This window comes from Amphiura filiformis, chromosome 8 (genome assembly GCF_039555335.1).
Source record: "Amphiura filiformis chromosome 8, Afil_fr2py, whole genome shotgun sequence".
Taxonomy (NCBI): Eukaryota; Metazoa; Echinodermata; class Ophiuroidea; order Amphilepidida; family Amphiuridae; genus Amphiura; species Amphiura filiformis.
The window spans coordinates 36,726,126-36,750,339 of record NC_092635.1 but is presented as its reverse complement, the minus strand read 5'-3'; the positions used below and the strand labels follow the sequence as shown (position 1 = coordinate 36,750,339).

General features: G+C 37.2%; 1 protein-coding gene across 2 annotated transcripts in view; it reads right to left on the bottom strand.

Moving 5' to 3' along the window:
- Positions 1–23,280, bottom strand: part of LOC140158991 (zinc finger CCHC domain-containing protein 24-like) — a 49,917-nt gene extending 26,637 nt beyond the window's left edge. For both annotated transcript variants that reach the window (XM_072182291.1, XM_072182292.1), the window contains exons 1-4: positions 23,024–23,280; positions 19,609–19,638; positions 13,523–13,597; positions 11,907–12,074 (exon numbers count right to left, since the gene is read on the bottom strand). In XM_072182291.1, the coding sequence (XP_072038392.1) occupies positions 11,907–12,074; positions 13,523–13,597; positions 19,609–19,638; positions 23,024–23,146 (396 nt within the window). In that variant the 5' untranslated portion in view covers positions 23,147–23,280. The remainder of the gene's footprint in view (positions 1–11,906; positions 12,075–13,522; positions 13,598–19,608; positions 19,639–23,023) is intronic.
- Positions 23,281–24,214: the final 934 nt, after the last annotated feature.

Here is a 24,214-nt window from a genome sequence, read left to right as displayed (position 1 = left end):
TGAATGTATCACAAATTCTGCTAATTATATTTCCTATTCATCTTTTAACTTAATGTTTTAATTTGTCATATTTTGTATCGAATAGTGCATGGCTAACTCACATTATCGAGGTTACATTTTCCGAGGCTTGGAATAGAGTTCATCTGAAGTTCTCACATAGGCCTATAAGTATGTAAGGTAGAATATATTGCGAAAAACATGTTCCATTTCAACAAAATCGAAGCGAGAATTAGGAACCTCTAGGCCTGTGTCAGAGTCAGAGCTTGAAAAATGTTAATTTCCCAGGAAGCAATTAAGCTAAATTTCCCACAAAAAGACACACTTTCCCTCCAAATACCTGAATTTCCCTCCAAACACCCAAATTTCTCAGGAAGGAGCTTCCCAAATTCCCCACTTCTTCGAGCCATGGTCAGAGTATAACTTGACCAATCTTCAAACATTTTATAATATCCCCCCCCCTCCCCTTAATTGTCAAAATGATCATGGGTTTATAAACTGCTTGCCATCAGGTGACCACATAAAGTTATGTACACTTCCACAATGTTTTTCCCATATTTGACCTGTATAAATTGAGTTTGACAGATGCCATTGTTCCTGTCCCTTAAAGGAAGTGTCCGGTAATCACAACATTAAGCCTTATATGTTAGAAAAATAATTATCAAGCACGAATCACATGGTTTTATTTCAAACAAACTCATATTAACCATAAAAGCGAATAAAAACAGCCATCTCTCAACACGCGATATTCAAAATTCCCGCGCCGAAATTGTCTAGAGCAGTGACGTCCCAATAGTTCAATGAAGCCTGTCGACAAATGAGCACAAATAACCATGACGTCACTGCTCTAGAACATTTCGCGCGGAATTTTGAATATCGCGTGTTGAGAGATTGCTGTTTTATTCGCTTTTATGGTTAATATGAGTTTGATTAAAATAAAACCATGTGATTCGTGCTTGATAATTATTTTTCTAACATATAAGACCTAATTTTGTGATTGCCGGACACTTCCTTTAACAATTCCACAAATGTTACTGTGATCATCATCATGTGGATATTTACTAGATTAATTATCTATCCTGGATGTGAAGAAGTGGGCCAGTTTTGTTGGATGAGTCCATTGAATGCCTTCCCAACATGCTCTATGTGAACCAACTATTGAACTGATGTCAGTACACCATACATGTAGGGCCCTACATATTCCCGTACACATACAGTCATAGACCCTGTTCACATTAGAAAATTTCTTCATTCAACGAAGATAAGTTAATCTTGATTAACTAATTAAGCATGCGTAGGCCTACACATTACGCTGAACAAATCGAACGAAGACATTGCACTGTACACATTTCATGAAAATTAACGAAGCTTGAACAAAGCAATTAACGCCCGGCTATTAAACCGGCGAAGGTCACTTGTCACATGATCCTTTTCGTTCGTCGAACGAAGCGAGCATACACATTACAAAATTGGCTTCGTCAAACGAAGTATTCCTTCGTCGAAACAACCTTTTAGCTTCGTTGAACAAAGCAATTTTAATCTTCGAAGGAAGAAAAGTGCGTATACATTAGGAAAAAACAATTTTTTATCTTTGTTCGAGGTTCTTCAAGAGAAGAAAATTTTCTAATGTGAACGGGGTCCAGGATGCAATTATTTTTTTTCGTACATATATTTTTATAAATAGAGAGGGCAGCCTATCTGCTGTGTCCTAGCAGGACATATATATTTAACGCAGATGATAAAAAAATTCCAAAATATCTTTTATTTTCCGAGAGTTTCGCTTTATTCTGTGTTAAATTATGGAAAACTTTTGTAAAACCTGCTAACAGTTACAGAAAAGTTTGTTTTTACTGAAACGACCGGTATTGCTAGAATTTTGCAAAGCATCTTGGGTAATCTTTCTTTCTCAATTACTAGATAGTAGGGCTCCCTACTTGTCATATGAGTCATATTGATTGTTGTGTTATGATCCCAGATTTATGAAAACCTCAGCTCATTACAATCCAAGTTCAAATTGTGAAGAATGTCTACTTTGTCAAAAATTGTCTGCATTGAATGGCTTCTTTGTTGTAAGATTCCTATTTGGATTTTTTTGAAAGGCACCATTATGAACGTTTGCTTTCATCTGTAATCCATATGTACGTCTTCTGCTGGGTTTATCTTGAAATATTAATGTGAATTGATACATTATTTGGGTTTTTCCCCAACTTATATGATTTTGATTAAAACAAATATGGAAATACTTTTCCTGCATTGATGTAGGCCTATTCATTAAATTAAGTACTACATTAGTATTGACTGGTAAAAAAATATTCATCATAAAAAGTAGGCCTATTATAGGCCTATGCATCTGTTCAGTCAAGTTCAAGTGTTCACCAATAATATTTACCAAATTAATTTTACTTTGTACAATATATGCTAGTTACTCTGCACAATATAACAAATGAAATATTTTACTCTCCTAAAATATATGCTTTACATGTAGTACTTCCATGATTAAACTTTGTTGATTTATTATGTATTTTGTGAGTTCAGTGACTGAGGATATATTGACCCTGAATGACCTTTGGTTTCCTCAATCTGTCACAAACATCATAAATTAACATGGATGCTACTTCCCAAAACCTTGAAAGATCAGGACACCTGAATACCAGGGAAGTTTGAGCATGGAAGAAAGAGATGAGAAGGAACCACAACGACTTCGATCGGCCAAGTTTTAATCCGCTTATCTATTGACGCATGAAAAGAAAAGCTATCAATGGTACTTCATTTCATGTATAATCCATTTACCGCGATCGATGCTTGGCGATATCATTACTGGAAACAATTTATAACAAACCCATCCACGAACAACCAAACGCTACCCAGAAGTAAGATTATGGAATTTCACTGATTCTCTGAACATGTATAGTAGCTTTGTTTTGGGATCTACAGTCAAACTGTTTTCTTGATCGTGTTGTGTAGAAAATGTCCTATAAAACATCGAAAAGGTAATCAAAATCGGCCGTTTTTTTGCTTAGTTTCATCTTTAGCAAATAAGGTAAGATTTTGGTGACTTTTTCGATGAAAAATAGATGTAAAATGTTCTTAAATAATGCACAATGTTTCGGTTGAGTCCGGTACATAAAACCTGTTTAATTTAATAGTTTATATGTGTATAATCGTAACTAGCTAACTCGTTTTAGTGCCAAAGACTGCCAACTCTGAGAAAAAAGTCATCAAAGTTCGGGAAAATTGGGCAAAATGGAAGAAAAGATGTAGGCCATCAATGACCGATGATCACGTCACCAGAGAAAATCCTATAGGGTGCTTGCACGGAAGGTCATTAGTTCAAATCATCCTTCACACACGCTCCAGAAGACATGCAAATACATGGAATACAATACCAATCACCTATTTAACGCGGGGTATTGATCAAAGTAAATCCTCATGAATAACAATGTAAATGAAATGTCGGTAAAGGGAGTGGACAAAGTGAATGCGTTCGTTGTGGTTCCTTCTTATCTCTTTCTTCCATGGTTTGAGGTATTGCAAATGAGGGTCTGTACACTGTGCCTCTGTACATAAAACATACCATAAAGATTCAAGTAATTTTCCACAGAAGCTACTGAACATAAATAGATCTATACTATTTCAGGATACCATGCAATAAAGTGTTCCAGGTTGATTGTTAAACCAAACTGATATTCTACTATTTAAATACACAGAAATAGGAAATCTAGTCTCCCTCTACATCTTTGATCTTCTTATTTATGACCCAGTTCACAAACCCAGTTCAGTTAATTTTTGGTGGGCCTGCAACTTTAATTACCAGCACTAACAGTGGGGGTTTAACCCCCTCCCCAAAGATCACATTGCACACTGAGGCCAATGGTATAAATAAAATGACCCTGTTTAGATCCTAGACTTCCAAGATGTCACCATGATGTCACCAAATATCTGGCATGGTAGAAACCACAACCAACCAACCTGATACATCTCTCCATCACATCTTTATTAACTCCTTGTAACTTGAACTTGCATTTGATTCCCTTCTTCTGCTCAATTAGTGCTCTATAATTGGTTAGTTTCCACCACAGACCCTACATTGTAGCTTGCCTTTAGTTCCTATAGTATAGACCAGGATTTAATCAAAACTTCACTTCTCAAGGTACAAATCAATGCCTTTTGTAAGGTGACGGGTCAATCCAATGAAATCACAAACCCAGGATTGTCTTCCATCAGCATCATCATTGTCATGGGAACCGCTTGAGAGGTGGGTCAGATGGATGGTACCAGTATGACCAAACTAATCCATCTTTCCTTCCATACCTGTACACAAAGAATCCCCTTGTACTCGAATAAATAGTGTAGGCCTATAGCTAAATTGACAATGGATGAAATTGAAACCCAAACTTTTCTTTATTTGTTTCTGGCAGTAGTATTGGGGTGGGGTAAATGTTTTACTGTTCAAATGTCCAATAGGCTTATAATTTGTTCAAAACTGGCTTCTTATATTACAGCCATGCCAGCCAATCACCTCAGCCTTAAATTGAGGGCGCCCTAGATAAAAGAGGTTGTCACGCATACCGGTAGGCGGTAAACAGCCTGTGACATGGGTAAAACATGTACAACAAAATGATATAGCGAACAATCATATCTGTAGTCATCTTTGACCCATGCCTATCATGCCTATAGAACATCAACAATAACTTGTGACATACTATAGCACTTCGCAGTGGCTTTGGGTGGATCCGGGCTTGAATCAAGACTTATAATGCAAACTTCTTGCCAGCTTAATGGCTTCACAGATTATCAACCACTGGAATTTTATGTGCAATTAAAACTTCCTTTATTGTTACTTTCTACTATTCAATCCTTCTGTTTATTGGCCACAACCCTTTCCTTGCAGTAATTATAAACAAGTTAACTAATTGTTATCCTCCTATTAACAATCTTTTAATTAAATTAATGGAAAATGTGGCAAAACACATTCCGCAACTGACAGCTCATATGGTCAATTATGAACAATGAAAACCAACACATGGGTCACTCATCTCTATCACAGCTCCCATCAGATCTCATTTATGCCATTGGAACATGGTGTGGACAATATTAAGTAGACCATGACTGTTGCAGAGATATCAATTTAACAGGAAATTGGCTGAGAATAGGGCAATTGCAGGAAGCCATGTTCCTGCCAGACACTGTGGGTTAGTAAAACTGTTGGCAAATAACAAGCATTGTTTATAAATACTCAGCTCAATGAGCTCATGAAATAATCATAATTTATTGACAACATAATAACACCCCAGACATGTATGCCCATAGGAATTACAAAAATCATGAAACTATTTGGAATACAACATGAGCTGCTTATTCTTTTTTGACAGGTCCTATGTATCCAATATGTTCTCAAAACCTTTTATTTGTGAAGGCGGTCTTTCTGTCCTTTTTACATTTGTTGTTATCTGAACACCCCTTTCCATCTTCTTTTTGCAGACTTGCACATAATGCAGTTGTACTGGGTTGCAGAATTGTACAAGATAAAAATATATGGCAGGGATCATTACATAATCGCTTCTGCAATGAACCCCAAGGTATGTGCATGGTATGGTGAGTGACCCCTTTCCATCAAGAATTATTAATCATAGTAATAATAATATTACAGAACAAATGATTGATACAGGATTCAAAAATATAACAAAGAAGAACTGTCATATGATGTCATCATAAATATAGGACCCAAGATCAGCCCTGGGCAAGTTCACAAGATTCTGGTGTCACATCATAATCCCTTATACATTGTACCTCACAGACAAGACAACCAGGCCATGAAATAAGGCAGGCCATATGGCCCTCAACAATAATGACCTGTGCCTGGAGAGTCAACATTTTGCTAGCATGGCCCAGATGGGCATGGCCTCCACATTTTCTTTCACAACTTGTGAATGTAGGCCAAAAATAATATTTAGTTTTGCATGCTTCTGCCAGTGTGTACTACAGTTTTCCATTTTTGGCCTCAAAAATTTAAGACTGCATGCCATAAAACTGCCCCCAGAAATTTGGGTTTATTTAATTCTTGCATATTTTAATTCCATAAATCTTTAACAAAAACTCTTTGACAATTAGTAAACAAAACTATTTTTACATTGATTCAGGCCAATCAAACTACTGAACTTATCCTAATATGCTGCATCTTTTTCCTCTTTCCATGCACATTCTTGGAAACTTATTTTCATTTTTTTTGCTGGCTTTTAGTTTTACAGAAAAGTGAGAGTGCATAGAATAGATCAATCTACAGGATCTGCAGTGAAGTGCTATGTTGTTACACAAAATCTGGAAATATACTCTAAATTCCCAGTTCTTTAGATTACCCCCAAAAGTTCAATAGATTATAGCTACCCAATGCATGTGTTAGGTTGCAATGTATGCTCAAGAAGTATTTTTGTAAAAAAAGATATATCCATAACTCTAGGCCCATAGCAAAGATTTTTTGAAGGGGTGCAGAATTTCCAAAAGTGAACCTTCCTGAAGAAAAAAAAAATTTGCTTATAGTGGACTTTTGGGCTAATTTTGAAAGGTTTGGCTGAAAAAGTGGTCCCTTTGCTAATTTGTCTTTTAAATTTGAACCTTCTTGGGTATATTTTCCCCAAGAAAAGTGTAGACCCCTATCTTTTTGTCAAATGGGGGTGTTGGTGGGGTACATCCCCTGCACCCCCTGGCTACAAGTCTATACCTCTTACACAATGTTCACAATTTTGGAAGAGTAATGCATCTTTTTTGTGTTGGATACCAATCAATGTTCTGTAAAAAAATAATATTTTATTTTGCATGCTTCCATTTGTGCCTTCAAAAATTTAGGCCTGCATGCCCAAACAGCCCCCCCCCCCCAAGGAATTTGGCCTTATTTTGAGGCCTACCCTGCATGTTTTAAAATGCCATTTTCTTGGACAAAACATTTTTGACAATTTATTAGTAAACAAGACTATTTTAAATCTGGTTCAGTACTTGGCAGGCCAATCAAACTACTGAACTTGTCCTAATATGATGCATATTTTTCCTCTATCCATTCACTTTCTTGGAAACTGCCATTTACAACTTTTTTTGTTGGATTTTACAGGAAAGCTGGAGTGCATAGATCAATCAACAGGATCTGTGGTGAGTGCTACATTGACACAAAAAATCTGGAAATATACTCTGAAATCCCAGTGTTTTGGATTACCCCAAAAGTTCAATAGATTATTTTAAGCTTTATACCCAATACATGTCATTGGGTTGACTTGCTTGAAGCTGTGGTTTTTGATCCACCGTTTTCAGCATTTAAAATTGGCAATGAAACTAAACATGGATCAAAGACGGAAAAATCTGCCTAGAGATCTAAAATGAAGTCAGTACAAAAAGTTGGCAAGGAATTTCCATTACCATATCAACAAATCCTCCATGTGACTCACAAGCTGGTACAACTTCACCGAGGTTACCAAGGGAACCAGCCATATCTCGGAGACCTTTGACCCTGGAAGCTTTCAGGGGTCACAATGATGAGCTGCATCTCAAAACATTGCAGATTGATGAGGCAGCAGCCGGAACATCTGACAGAAGTTTATCTGACACAAGTTTATCTACATTAAACCCAATTGAAAGAGTCCAGGTTGTAGATATTAACAGGGTTGCCATACCCATGGTTTAGTAGCCCAATTGGGTGACTTTTGAAGACTTTTAACAATTTCCTGTCCAACAGAAACCAATGTTTTGCACAACTTGCTTTTGCGATTTTCTGTAGTGTTCTGTCTCATAATCAATGGTTCAGAAAAAAAATTGGGTGACTTTTCAATTATTTTGGGCTCAATTTTTAGCAACCCTGATTAAATGTTTAGTTCACATTAACTTTGCCAGATGTGGCATTGACATAAACTTTACTGTTATCTTTCCTGGTTAAGGAGTGTGTGTTGGGAATGCCTGGCATCTACAGGAAATTAACCAATTAGCTACAGTTATTAATTATATCTGAATAATTATTTTAAGCTGTGAATTCAGATCCTAACTTTGAACTTTATGTTCTCACTCAAAAGTTCGTAAGTTTTTCTTCTTCTTCTTCAGTTAAGAAGCCATTTCGTCTATTTGTTGAACGTATTACTTTTATATATCCTATATTAAAATACATGTATATTCAAACTGCATTTGAATGCATGGTAGGAATGCATGTAGGCCTATATATTATTACAAAGGCCATCTTGCAGATGATTGTGCCATCATTAAAAAGGAATTAAAGGAATATAATTCAATAACATCGATATAATAATAATATGATAATGACAATCAATCAAAACTAAAAGGAAAAGGAAATACAGGGGTTACCTTTCTAGCAATCGCTCTCTACTGCTCTCCTTAAATCTGATATAGGAGAGTGATTTTTAGCTCTCCTTAGTTGACCATTCTCTCATTACATTCTATTATAAATGCTGTAAACACTAACAGCTCTCCTTGAAGACTCCAGAAGAGCTAATGCTCTCCTGCAAATTCCAAAAGACAGTCCCCGAATTTCAATTGAATTTAATGAATTGTAAGGAAACTTGAAAATATATAAATTTAGCTCTATATGCCCCCTTTTCAGTGGCATGTCCAGGGGGGCTTTGGGTGCTGAAGCCCCCCGCACTTTGTTAAAAGTCATGTAAAATAAGCTATTTTTGGCTATTTTAGCCATTAAGCCGACCGCATAACTCTGAAAGCCCCTCTGAGCCCCCCCAGCAGGAAAAGATCCTAGACATGCCGGTGTTTTTAACATAACTAAACTCTTCAACAAAAGTTTGGAAAGTTTTTTCAAGCATCTGTATCTCCAATTATTTGTGACATATTCATATCGTGTTGCATATCAATGGATAGCTACAATACTCCCCTTTACAATGACATCCCATTTGAAACAATAACATTTTTCATGGCTGAGTACACGCCTTGTGAATGTAGTAGGGTCTCAAACAGAATTTGCCAAATTGAACATTATTCTGTGCTCAAACAACGCTAGCCACTAACCTCAATAGCGGGTGGAAAAACCATAGGCAGCCACAATAGTCAGGCAACTTCTCCTCATGCTGCTCACCGACCTGGTTACACGTTACTATGGGATGGCATTCCATTCTTCAATTCGTCGCAGATCATTCAATGCGGTTGCATATGGGCTTCTCTGGCACGCACAGCACGATTATATTAAGCTGGTCCCACAAGTGTTCAATTGGGTTGAGGTCTGGCCCCCGGGTCTGGCCTGATGGCCGGTCATTTTGACTCTACTCCCATATTCTGTAGGTAGTCGTCGACTACTGTGGCTATGTGGGGCGAGCGGTGTCATCTGGGAGGATTGCATTAGGTCCCAGATTGTGAAGATATGGGATTGCAGCTTGCTGCACAGAATAACGGTCAATTTGGCAAATTCTTTTTGAGACCCCACTTCATTCACAAGGCGTGTACTCAGCCGTGACAAATGTTATTGTTTCAAATGGGGTGTCATTGTAAAGCGGAGTATTGTAGCTATCTATTGATATGCAACACGATATGAATATGTTACAAATAATTTGAGATACAGATGCTTGAAAAAACTTTCCAAACTTTTGTTGAGGAGTTTAGTTTCATTTGTTTGTAACTTTCTACTGAAGTGAATACACTCAGAAATAAGTTTTTGAAGAACAGCATAAAAAACTTCGAGCAAACTCAACAAAAACACGCTTTAAATTAATAGACTTTATGCGTGTAGGCCCCGGGGTACTCAAGTTTGGTTTTGGTAGGGACGTGCCGCTGAGAATTTGAAAGTGGACCCATTAATATACCAATTTTTCAAGAAATTTGGACCCATTGATATACCAAAAGTCAAAATTTTCGGCCAAATTTAACCCAAATTGTCTTACTTTTTAAAAAATTTCCAAAATTTTGGGAAAATTTTGAAAATGTTTGGCTAGATTAAGGAAAAATTGGGCTATTTTCCGAAAAAATTGAGAAAATTTTGAAAAAAGGACCCATTCATATACCAAAATAGGCTTTGAAAAAGGGGTCATTGATATACCAAAAGGCTGAAAATGCTACCCATGTTTATGCACGTCCCGTATGGTCATTTGTACTGAGTACCCCGGGTAGGCCCTACATAATCATTGTGTATCAAATAACTACTCTCGGCTTATGAGTGACTTCCTGCATGAAGCTACTGCCTGTCAATTTATTACTAACACCTGTGTTTCTAGACTATATCCATACCAAATATGCAAAACTGCATCACACCTGATATCCTTGTGTGATGACAACATTGAAACAGTATTTTGATTTGTCATAGGCCTACAAGTACTAAAAACTTCAGCTATCTTTAGATTTTCCTATCTAAATTTGTCGCAGAGCTGTAGTTGCACGATACTATTCTTAAAATAACTTGATGCGTTATACTACATTACCCACTTTACTATGTGGGTTGAACACTGTAGCGTAGCCACTAGACTGCTTCACAGTCCCTTTTTGATAAACAATTCAAGCCCTTTCATAAAACACAACACATCCCCAGTGACCACTCGGGGCGTTGCAGTTTTCCCATGAGCGCGGTTCTCGTTCTGAACTTGTAATCATTGTCAGATAAGGTTGATATTGAAGTATGAATTTCAAAAAGGGGCTATAAAGTAGTCTACCTAAAATAGCTTGCACCTTTCAACCTTGTTTATGTTTAGTAGTTACTTCCTATGGGGAAACCCCCTCTTCCTTTTTCAGTGATGTCTATCCTGAATGACAAGACTATTGACTCAGATACAGCCTGCCTTGAACACTGTATGACTTATGAAAGGCCTATTTACTTCATAATGTAGTGAAACAAACTGTGTAAATTTAGCATTTCTGCATTTTTTTCCCTCGCTAATCACTAATCAGTCATCATCATATTTGTATGAGAATTCAATTCATGGTTCATTTGTTTTAAATGTGTTGCTATTTCCCAGGTTGAATATAAATTATTTCAATCCAACAGAAAGTAATAGTAAGCATGATTTTTTTCCAAACCTGTCCCACACAGATTGTCCCCCTCCCCAAGGTCAACACCACTGGATTAAACAGAATTAAAGCAGGGTTCAAAATCAGCAGGAGCCATGCCCCTGTTGAACCTGCAAATGCTCCTAGTTTCCATGGAAATCTTCTTGACCAGGGGCAACTCTGAAATTGAAAATTGCCCCAGGTACCCACAATCCCGGAAAAAATGTGTTCCAACACCTATACTCTAATGCTCATGTTCTCAGCATAGTATAGGCCCTACACGCTATATGAATCAATGGAAACTAAGAATTAGAATAGTCTTACTCTTGTCTCAATGGTCATCTTACACATACCCCCTCCCCTTTCCCCACCAAACAATGTTGGGGGAAGATATGATGAAGATGAGCATATTCGCCAGCGAAGTGTTACGTGTAATCCGATTATCACCATGTCAACTGGATCATGCTTTTGAGTTCTGCACCACGATCGAAATGATCGCAACACAAAGTCTATGCCATGTTATGTAACCACTTCGCTGGCGAATTGAGCATGCCAACATTACGTGGGTAGAAGAGGGACCATTTCCAATAAGGCCTTTAAAGTGTTCGAGCAATTATTTCTAAGATTGCAGGTTACTCAAAGTCAAAGGCACCATCTTCAGAACAGTGTAACATCCATTTTTCCTCTGCAAATGCCCCAGGTTGATGTAAAGTTGCCCCTGGTTTACGACATAGACACTTGAACCAGGGACAATTAACAAAAAAAAAAGTTGCCTCTGCTAGAGACAGGCATGAGAATGATCATCCATGAAAAAACCTGAAAAGTTTGAAAAAGCCTGAAAAAGCGTGTGAAATGAGGCTAAAAAGAAATGCTGGAATATTCTCATGCAGAGATCTTATTAGGACCTGGTACCTGATTAAATGTATAGACAGACTTACTTGTGGACAATCTTTGATGTAGTGACCCTTGTTAAAACACAAGTGACATAAATAGGTAGGTGGCGGTCTCTTCCCTGGCTTTCTGTCTGTTATTTGTTGCAGTGATAAGTCTCCAAAATGCTCTGCTAAATCACCAATACTGCCATACGGCGATGACATCAGCTTTGACTACAAAAATAAAATGAAAAGAAAACAATGAAAATGTGTCAAGGTTTGTTGATGTTATTAATGATTCAAGCCAGCTTTTAAGAATTGGACTGGAACTGACATAAGGAATCCAACTGATTCTGATTTTGAGAAAATCACAACAAAAAAAAGAATTTTCCACTAAAATGTTTGAACCACCTAATCTTTGCACTTTTTATTTTTACCATTTTTAAAAAGAAATTTGATATTACTCATTGTGAACAGCCTTGTCCCAGCACATCCTTTTTAAAGGGATTTTTATTAAGGATATTATCATGATTATGGCCACTGGCTATTAGATCTTCTGGGGTCCCAAGGACACTGGCTATTAGATCTTCTGGGGTCCTAAGGACACTGGCTATTAGATCTTCTTTAGGTCCTAAGGACACTGGCTATTAAACCTTCCGAGGTCTGGAGGACACTGGCTATTAGATCTTCTGGGATTCTAAGGACACTGGCTATAGGATCTTCTGGGGTCCTAAGGACACTGGCTAAATTAGATCTTCTGGGATCCTAATGACACTGGCTATTGGATCTTCTGGGGTCCAAAGGACACTTGCTATTTAATCTTTTGGGATCCTAAGGACACTGGCTATTAGATCTTCTGGGGTCCTACGAACACTGGCTATTAGACCTTCTGGGGTCATAAGGACCTGGCTATTTAGCTCCTAGGGTCCTAACTCCTAAGGACACTAGATCTTCCAGGATCCTAAGGACACTGGCTATTGGATCTTCTGGGGTCCTAAGGACACTGGCTATTAGATCTTGTGGGGTCGTAAGGACTCTGGCTATTAGATCCTAGGGTCCAAAGGACACTGGCTATTAGATCTTCTGGGGTCGTAAGGACTTTGGCTATTAGATCCTAGTGTCCTGAGGACACTGACTGGCTATTAGATCTTCTGGGGTCTTAAGGACACTGGCTATTAGATCTTCTTTGGGTCCTAAGGACACTGGCTATTAGATCTTCAAGAGTCCCAAGGATACTGGCTATTAGATCTTCTGAGATCCTAAGGATAGTGGCTGTTAGATCTTCTGGGGTCCTATGGACACTCTGCTTTTATAGGATGACAAGATGACCTAACTCTTGCCACTTGGTCTGGTACCCGTTGTGTACATAATCAAGTTTGTATGCAGTATAAGGCATGTGCATGCAATCTTCTAGGTAGTTTTCCAACACAGCCAATCTCTAGTCATTTGAATAATATCAACTTCCTAACCATTATCTTGCATAAAATGTTTATTTTAAAAGCAAACAAAATGTTTTGTTGACACTTGTTGTTGCTGCTGTTTTTGTTCTGGGTACCTCCGGTATAAATGTATGCAACGTACAACGATGATTTGACAAGAAAATGTTATCGTCTGAATCTTTGAATAAGTGTGTTTCTATTTCATATGCTCTTAATTAGAAACCTTTTGCAATAGCTCATTACCTTAATTAAACTCTCCCGGATTAAACTTGCTTCATTGTCTTGTTGACTCGTCCAATTTGCTAAATGTGTTCTTATCTGGAGAAAAACAAAACAAAAAGAAGACAACATTAATAAATGACATAATTCATCATAATACATTTTGAGTCCATGTCAAAGCTTAATTTCAAATTTTTTTACATATCTAGCCCTTCAAAATTCCTACATTTTGATGCAAACAACGTGAAAATATATAGAAACAAACAAATTTCAATGTTTAATATTCCATGTCACTTGATCACATCACAAAGATCCAAAGGTATAATAAAAGAAGGGGCTGTCAGGGGCAGTTTGCTTTCCTACAACAAAATGGTTTGTTTGGTCGAATCAAGATGGGAGAAGGATGAACATTACTGTAAAATCTTTTCAATCCAGGGAATTGTTCTCTTCCAACTGCAAGTTATGCAATCATATTGATATAAACCAAGTTTTGCACACCAGTCATGCTGCTTTAACCCTAACACTGACCCATGCCTTTTGATATCGGAAGTCAAAGAAGATCCGAATTTTTCAACAAGAAGAAGAATTTTGACTTGGCACCCCCGGGATTCGAACCTTTGACCCCCCGCATGCCAACCACACGATCGCGGACCGGTAGCTGCATGGGTTATTGCTGCCCGGCCAGCAATTCCGTGAGCATATCACACTTAGGGTGATTGCGTCATCGCAGACCCTACGATGCATGCATGCGCAGAATTTTTCATCGTGGTATTTTGTGGTTTTTACTGGTGTTAGGGTTAGAAGACACTCTAATCTGGAAAAATACATCTTACCTAACCCTAACACTGACCCATGCTTTTTGATATCGGAAGTCAAAGAAGATCCGAATTTTTCAAGAAGAAGAATAATTTTTGACTTGGCACCCCGGGATTCGAACCTTTGACCCCCCGCATGCCAACCACACGATCGCGGACCGGTAGCTGCACGGGTTATTGCTGCCCGGCCAGCAATTCTGTGAGCATATCACACTTAGGGTGATTGCGTCATCGCAGACCCTGGGATGCATGCATGCGCATGATATGACTATGAGGCACATGACCCCCAAAGGGAAAGGTTTCACATACAAAAAAGAAGGAAAAGGGAAGAAAGAGGAAGAGAAACAGAAGAAAGAAGTATTTTACTCCCGAACTTCAAATTGTGGTTCCACCTCAATGTTACAAACTCAAGCCGGCAAATTGGTCCGTTATTTTTGTCACATATATTTATGTCACATATAAAATGTTACTAACTCATTGACAAAAATAATGAAGCAACTGACATAGGCAACTTCAGTGACTCATGTACCACCAGAGTATGCATACTATTTAGATCGAACTACCTTCATGTTTTAGATATAGGCCTAGACTACATCCTTCAATCATTCAAAATAAAAACATTGATCTTGAGTTCATAAGTCATCCAATATTTACTGCAATGCACGAACCTTTTTGACATGGATGGGGAAATACTTTTTTTATGTAACTCTCTTTGTGTGATTTTACCATTTTGGTATCACATGTCATGGTATGGACATTTATCGGTATACAACAATATTTTTGGTATAGGTATAGGACCTATATAAATGTAAGGCACATTTCTATCTTAATTTGCTATCTAAATCTAAATCTAAATCTAAACATGAACATGGTATGTGCATGCACATGTACAGTGTGCATACCATAATTTACACCATATGGAGCCACATATGTGTAGGAAAGCCCTGACCTCCAAATTTTCCCAATGGCCCATAGGGGTTTGGCCCACAACAGGGGTCAAACAGGAAATTCTGACCTCAACTGCTCTATGTGTAAAATCATGCTTTGCTATATAAACCATGATAACATGGTAATTTCATTTTCACCATCACAAAACATGGTTATGTTTTACTGTCCATGGTTTTTTTCTTTCCAAACAGAATATAATTTTCTTTTCACTTACACTAATCATTGGTAATGTAGTGCACTATGCACATGAAACTTGGTTAAGTCAAATTCATCTGATGTAAATGATATTTAGGAGCAAGTACGCGCCACAATAACAGTGTGATTACCAAATAAAGGCAATTCTTTCAAAACACCAAACACATGAATAGCTGGCATAATTTAAGGCTACTTTTAAACATATCAACCAGGGTTGTCGCTACACTGGTCGGTGCCGGTCGGTAGTAACCAGCACTCAGGCAGACCAACCGGCACTCAAGGGAATATGAGGACTTGCCAACCGGCACTAAAGTAGAGAAATGGTACTTTTTACCCTAAAAAACAGCTGGAAAGTGACACATGAGAGTATTTTGGACAAATATCATGGAAATTTAGCCGGCACTAAATTCAGTCTAGTGACAACCCTGATATCAACTAATACTTTAAGTATTGTGTCCTGTCATTAACATGATTAATAATGAATCAAATGTTAAAACCACAAGCAATCATCATTCAAGAAGGTTCTCCCACAAAAAATAAAATTTAAAAAAATTCCTTGATAAAAAAAAAAACTACCTACAGAAAAACCAGTTCCAAAGTCGTGTATTAAAATTTATACCAATTCTTACAGTGCTAATTTGGGTATTTCAGAATACATGTAGTACATTGTTTTTAGGGATTTATTACTCAATCAGTGCCTTTTGCTCATGCCATTATCCACACCATCATGGGACGCTGGCAGCCTGCAATGCCTGCCAGACATTGCTCTCCAAAGGTTGAAGGTCAATGGCGGCCATCTTGGAAATATTTTTTCACTTGGCTGCGGCCGGGGTCATGTGTACAACAGGAAGCCACATCATAACAGTGCCAAAGAAATGTATCCAGGTTTATTTTTGTGACAAGATTCCGTTCAGGGGTAGAAGTTAATGTAAATAAATCTGCTAAAATGGTTTAGTGAAAGATTGGGGAGACTTTGTGATGTTTCATTTGATTTGAAGACAAAAGTACATCTACCGAGACTATTTCTTGTGTTCACAGAGGGGTCTGAAATTGGACATGAAATGTCATACAAAGCTAGCATCTGGTAGCAATCAAAGAGTTGAAATTTTCTTTTTTTTTTTAATTGAGATTGGCTACTTAAAATATAATTTCAATCTTGATGGTTTGAGGTTTCAGATGATTGATGCAGCCTGATAATTAATATTAACCCAACACAGTTATTGGTGTTTTGAATATCAACCAGAATCTAAATTGCAGTAGCAGTACATGTACATCATATTCCGGCCCTATAAATTTTCTAGGCTGATGTGGAATTTTCAAAGAAAATACACGGCAAATGAAATTAATGCTACTTGTAAAACACAAAATGTTTCACAGAAAACGCTTTGTTTAGTTATTTAAGGAATGTAAAACCCGGGTGTAAAACGTTGTAATAATGTTCAAAAAACATTTTCAAAAACTTGATGTTAACCATTCTAACAATGTTATTTAAGGGATAATAAAATGTTTTGCCGAAATGTTTGCCAAAAATGTTATAAAATAACATTTTGATGTAAACCATTCTAACTTGATGTAAACCATTCTAACAATGTTATTTAAGGAATAATAAAATGTTTTGCCGAAATGTTTGCCAAAAATGTTATAAAATAACATTTTGAAAACATGTTAAAAATGTTGAATTGTAGTTTTCTTTCTCATGTAAAAAGCCTCAAGACCAATTTTAAATTAACCAGCCATTATTAACACGTTTTGAAAAACCCAAAACGTGTTTAAACTGATGTACACGGTTGGTAATTAAGGTGACACCATACAAATAATATACAATATGCAAATCAGCTCATTAATATTTATACAAATGTAAATATGCAAATAACATGGCACAAAACTATACGGCCGCCATAATATCACACATATGATCGCCTATTGCATTTAAGCTGCAGAGTGGATTCATGAAAATGTAGGCAAAATATGCAAATGAGCTCATTAATATTCATAAAAATATTCAAGTAACATGACACAAAACTATGTACAGCACATCATACTTCCAAGTGGACTCCGGAGAAGTCTAACGTCCAATCATCATACCAGAGGCCCATATTGATTAAGTTAAGTTGATTATGTAGCAAAATGGGATGCGATACCGGTTATTTTTTATTATGCCCTAGCTGTTGGCGGATGACCACTGACCAGATTTTTTTTTTTTAACACTGTCTAAAGTTACTTATTACAAATTACAAGCATTCCTAATATATACTACATTGGGCCTTTGCATGTTAATCTTAACGTTAACAATGACACCTAATGACCCCTAGATGACCTTTGACCCCATATTACTGAGCACCTCTGAAACCTCACCCAAAAAGTCACCTGTCAAGTCCGATTCTTACTCCACATCGCAGCGCGATGCGATGCTTTTAAAACCTCCCAGCATCGCGCGATGAAATTAAAATGTACATTTTCATTTCATCGCGAGACGCTGCGATATTTTAAAAGCATGTGGGGTCTGCATCTCCTTTTATGGTCATTCTGCCGACCTTGATTTCACAGCAGCCAATCACAAGCGTGTACGGCTGCGATATCGCAGCGCGATGCTATAAAGTTGAACAAAATCCAACTCCATCGCGGACCAAAATTTCCACCGCGCGATGAGAACTTTTACCGCCAAGCTCGTAAAAACCTGGCTCAGATTTCACTTTTTATAGCATCACATTGCGCTGCGATGTGGAGTAAGAACCGGACTTAACACTACAGCCTATCTTTAACTTCAATGATAATGGGAGCAAGTTCAGAAACCTTAATATTCGCCAGCGAAGTGTTACGTGTAATCCGATTATCACCAACTGGATCACACTTTTGAGTTCTGCACCACGATCGCAATGATCGCAACACAAAGTCTGTGGCATGTACTACCAATTCCAAAAGGTGAGTGATCCAGTTACCAGGGTCAGGAGTTACATAACCACTTCGCTGGCGAATACCAAATGAAATATGGACTTCAAATGACCTTTGACACCTGAGTACCTTTGAGGCATCATCACCCCTGACCCAAGGGTAACTCCAATGAAGTTACATCAAAATCCATAATGTGGACAAAATGAGCATTTTGATCAATTTCAGAAAATGATTTCAAAATGAACTCAACTGAACAGAATCTTACAATTCCAAATTAAAAAGCCAAGTAACACTTTTAATGTAGAATATTGAAGCACACCTAGTACTATAGTGTTCTGTAGGCCTACATGACTTGACAGTGCAAAGAACAGGCAAGAAGTGAGGGTGTAGGCCCTACACCAAACTTATCAGGTTATTTGTGCCATTAAATAATAACTTCCAGCAAATTAATATTCATCGTAGTTTATACATGATCACTCCATCATATTCAAGACATGTCTGGCATGGTTTACTTGCAGCAGTAACCTGACACTACATGTATATAACATCATTCATATGTCATATTTTCACCTTTTGACATAAACATACTTTAACTCCAATTCACACTGCTTCATTCTTCCAGGGCATGGTATGAATACATTATTCCAGATCTTTGCTAATGATCAAAACGATCAAATAATTTCAAAATTAAAGAAACTGGTCACAAACATGTCTTTTTTGTCTTTATTTGAATTTGACAAAAATGTAGGGTTGTTTTAGGCAAGCATGTTTTGACTGACAAATTGATGAAGTAAAATTATTGTTTCTTTGTTGCTCAGTCTCAAATTTTCAATGTGGAGTGGGGGGGAGGGCAGCATTTTTGGGATGGGGTCAAGGAGGGGATAGATTTCAAAGTAAGACTACATCCAATATTATGCATCAGGGCTTAATATTATGGTAAATATTACCTTTTCTTTTCTTTTTCACTTTTTTACAGGCTATCTCCAAGGTCGTTTGCTTTATTTAAAGGCCCATTAAGGTATTTTGTGTATAAATTTACTTTGTTATGGGCCCTTAAATTCTTAGGCCTAGGCCCACCAAAACCTTGGTGCGCAACACACCTCATATAATATCCCCACCCCTTGTCGGTGGATATGTGGGGCCTTACCTGGGTTACCCCCACAACGGTACAATGGGGGAGGCTGCAGCCTACAGTTGCAGTGCATACAATGTACATTCGGCAAAATGTTATTATGAGAAATTCACATAATGAATACTTACCAATGTTGCTGCATGACCAGGTACTTGATTCTGGAAAAAAAATGACAAAAAACAATGTTTAATTTATAATGTCTTCAATACTGTTCATCACATAGCAGTGGCGTAGAAGGGGCACAGGGGCATGCCCCCCCATTGATCTAAAAATTTAAAAATCCCATAGGAAAATTGCCAAAAATGGCTTGTGCCCCCCAATCATTGTTGGTACCCCCCCATGTGATGAGCCACTGTCACAATAGCTAGGCCTGTCTGGCCTACACACATTTAACAATAGACTACTGTATCATCAGCAACATCATGAGTTTGAATTGATTTTTCTACCAAGAACAGGGTATCTATTGTAACATGGTACTCCCCCTCACCACATTTGAATTTGTTAAAGCCATAAAAGTGTGATCTTTGTGAAAAAAATTTTTTTTCTTAAACCTGATTTTTTGGCATGTTTACTTAAAACATTTTTATTATTTTTTCTTTTCATGTAGGCCTATGTGTACTCTCTCTCTCAGTGGCGTAGCATACTAATAAGGGGCACGGGGATGTGCCATCCAATTGATTTATCTGGCTGCATAATGTTATGTACAAACAATTTCTTGAAGATTAATTTGTTTAGCAAAGATACTGTCAAATTTTAATTACGTTCTGGTTCTTTCGGGAATTTAAGCTTTTTTATGTGGATCTACTGAAAAATGTCACAAAAAGAGAATGCTAGGATCACAAAAAACTCCTTCAATTAATACCATACCCCAAAAGCTGCAAGATATTGGTTTTCTTTTATTTTACCTTGAGTTGAGCATTAAACCACAGATATTGGAAGAACAACAAAACGACCACCAGAAATGTATCTTGTAAATAATCTGTTAGTACTGGTATTGGTAATACTAAATTACAGGATGCAGGATTTTTATACACAGCCAACTTTTTTCATAAATTGTGTAAAAATTCTATCTATTTGATATGATATATGAATGTAGCGGAGTAGCTTTATTTATAGTTCTGAAATAGCCTACACAACAACAATAATTATAATGCATGCCCTTTCTGATTAACAAAAAAAGATTTCTTTCTACAATCACAAATGTGTCAAAAGGTGAAAGTGTCATCTATAAATAAAGATGTACTGCAGCAGTCAGAAATATTATGGTTCAAATATAGTTGCTGAAAAATGAGTAAGCAGAGAGGTATTCAAAGCAACAAATTATCATTTTTACTTCTCTCCCCCATACCATATGGTATTAATCAAGCAAGCACACCACATCAGGGTTGAAAACCAGTACAAAACTCCTGCGTACTCTCATCAGATCCATGGGGCCATGGACCCTTGACGAAACCCGGGCCGGCTGACAGAAGAATGAGGAAAAAGTACAGCTGATATCTACGGGGCCGATCATGCATCTTTGCATAGGCGGTAGACACAGGGATATTTGCAGTATGGGAATTCGTTCAAATGATTATGAATCCCCTCATGAACGAGGAAAACAGGACTGTGAACAGATGGGTAAATCTATCGGAATTATATTTCAAGAGGTCACTTTATTTTCACCAATTGCTGACGAGGCGATAAATTGTTGGTGTTGGTAGGGTCCCATGTTCATGTTGGCATGCAACATCATGCAGCAAACTCAATCAATAATTATTTACCATAAAATTTTGGAGATAGGGCCTACATTGAAAGTAGTCAAACACTGAAACATGCAAAATGAAGGAAATAGTAATTTGCTCTGCCATAATATTGGCTTCAAACAATAAACAAAATCTCAAATCTATACCACGGATAGACGTCAATTTTTGTACGATTTCTTCACAGAGAAGCTCTTATTTCACGTAAAAGAATGAACTTGTAAAGACCTCTAAAATTCCAATACATCCCCTAGAATTTCATCCGTTGGTCGGTCATTAACCTGTGCTTATGTTTCTTTATGCAAACGCGTTTATGTATCGCCGACAACAAAAGATTTCCTCTGACTTCCTTTTCAATAGAAAAGAGCTCAATTACACATCTATTGTGTTCGATTGAAAGGCAGTTTATATAGCCGATAATAACGCATTTATGTACATTTGTAAGTGTTTAGGTCAACAAAAGAAACAATATTGATTACAAGTTAGCAATCATTGGGTACTATTGTCAACATTTACCAAGTTCACACGCCCCATTAATTTTTTACCTACTTCTGGTGAAATCATAATTTTTATTGCGGGAAATCTGACGTGAAATTCTTGGTAAGACTCGTCTCCGAGCCGTTGTACCGTTGTTTTAGTGGTACAAGCGGAAGTTATCACACGCGAGTATGCGTCTATAGTCGGCAACGCAAAGCTAAAAATGTGTCAACTTCACCTTTGTGGAGTACATTTGTACCGTATTCTCATCGCGTGAAAGAAAAAGTGAACTTTTTAGTTTTTCTCATGTAGGCCTACATAGTGCATTCAACTTTATAATGTTTCGGAATTTCGCCCAGGCTACGTATGTTGGTAGCCTAAAAATATATAACTTCAACCATTGTAAAATGTTTAGGCCTAATGTTGTTGATCATGAAGATTGACATGATTGATTGAATTACATTTTACACGGTTGCAGTATAAAAGTTGACAAAGTTTCAGTTTTTTCTTCACTGAATGCACACCATGCATGCATGATTACATGTTTTATCTGGCAAATTTTGCAATCCAGCCTTGATACAGATGTACATACTAGATACAACATGTATTAAAAGGCATGATAAATTTACATAACGTAAATATTTATATAGGCCTATCTCATGACATGCATGGGTCTTAGAAGCATGGAAATAGTAGATAGCCCAGGTAGAAAATCGGCATGGGAAAGAATGTGCAATGCAAAACAGGCGACATAATTCCATCTTAAAAATCAACAATATTCATCATCATGGGCCGGTGAATTGAAGATATTTCAAAGTACTAGAAAGTAGTTTTCAAAATAAAACAATAGGCCTAATTATGTAATATATTAACATGTGATCATTGGTTTATTAATAATATTACTCATGTGCTGTAGATTGGCAGATGTTACGTTACTTAGCTGGGTCTGCATAAACAGGAAAGTCCTGTATTAAAAAAGTACCGGTTTTATACTATGTTTTAAACATGCTGTTCATAACATGACCTCAAACCTCGACATATTTAATTGGCCTTCTTAATTAATCGATTACACTTTGTCGGACAGTACATTATATTTCTTAAACTACAAAAAGAACACATTTCTAATTTTAGATATTGCTTGCAAGGAACAAATTTCGTTGTTTTGTTTTTCAACACACTAGCACATCTCATGTCACTGACGTGACAACGTATGGCCAGCCACCATGTTTCGTTCATTTCTGCCGTGATTTCTGCGGGACATAATTTCACATAAATATCTCAAACTCAAATGTTAAAAATTCATTACTATTGATATAATGCTTACCTCATTTATATATTTTTCTGACCAACTACCAGATAATCCTAACCCAAACCCCGTTGGTTCGCCGCCTGGACCCTGTGGTCCATTCTGTAAATTCTGATGTGCTTGCGCGTTTATAGCATTCATATTTGACGGGGTCCACCGGCGTTGATTTGTTCGGCGGCTTGTTGCTGCTGCTGTAACGGCCAATACTGCATCCAGTTATTAAACAATTGTGCTGTTGCTGTAGGACCAGGAAAAACAGAATTCGTTGCATTCATGTCGATCGTCCCTAAAGTAGAAAGATCCGCCATATTTCTACACCTTAAAAAGGCAGAAAATACCAGCAGCTTTGCCTCCTCACTGCACCGCCTCCTATCTTCAAATTCTTACAGCAGCGCCACGGCGTCTTGTTAAAAATGTCCTTCCAAAATGTACAATTGATTCCTTGCAAGGCCTATTCGTTCAGGCCGGTTAAATAAGGGGTTCCAGAAACACCTCTTTAACAATTTCAACTTAAGACGACAATAACAGGGTCAAGAAAATCATGGTATTTTGTTTCCAAAATGTGTAAATGTTTCGCCCTGGTTTGTTCAAGAACATGTCATTAAATGAGCCGCAGGAAGCAGGATGGGAGTATTTTGTGATAAGCTATTTCTTGGGTTCGACCATTAATTCAGACAGGTAGTACTCGACTCAAATTACAGAGATATATAAACAAAGGCGCTGATATAAACAGTGGGAACAGGTCATCCACTCCATATAATCCTTTTAATAAACAATTGTCTCTTATTTGGATCATGTGTGACAAAAACCAAAGACATACCGCACATCCTTTTAACAATTTGCACAGTAAGTTTTCCAAAACAAAGAATTGGAACTTCTCAGAAACGAAAAAACACTAAATACCATAAGAAAATACTTCTTTTCGTTTTATATCCAATCTTACATAGGCCTATGAGTTTCTTGAAGATGGTCAATTTTCAAAGTGTTCATACGTGTAGGCCAACTATTTATATGATTTGCCTGGTTAATATTGCTTGGTGCTGAACATGCTATTAAAATAGGAGACTTCTATTATAATATGATCTCACAAAATATTTAAAGGAAATGTTCAAATAATTTTATAAAGTCTCAATATTATTGGATGCTTCATCCGCCCATTTATTTTTACTCCAGCCATGGAAATGTTAATTGTTTAATATGGCTAACCAT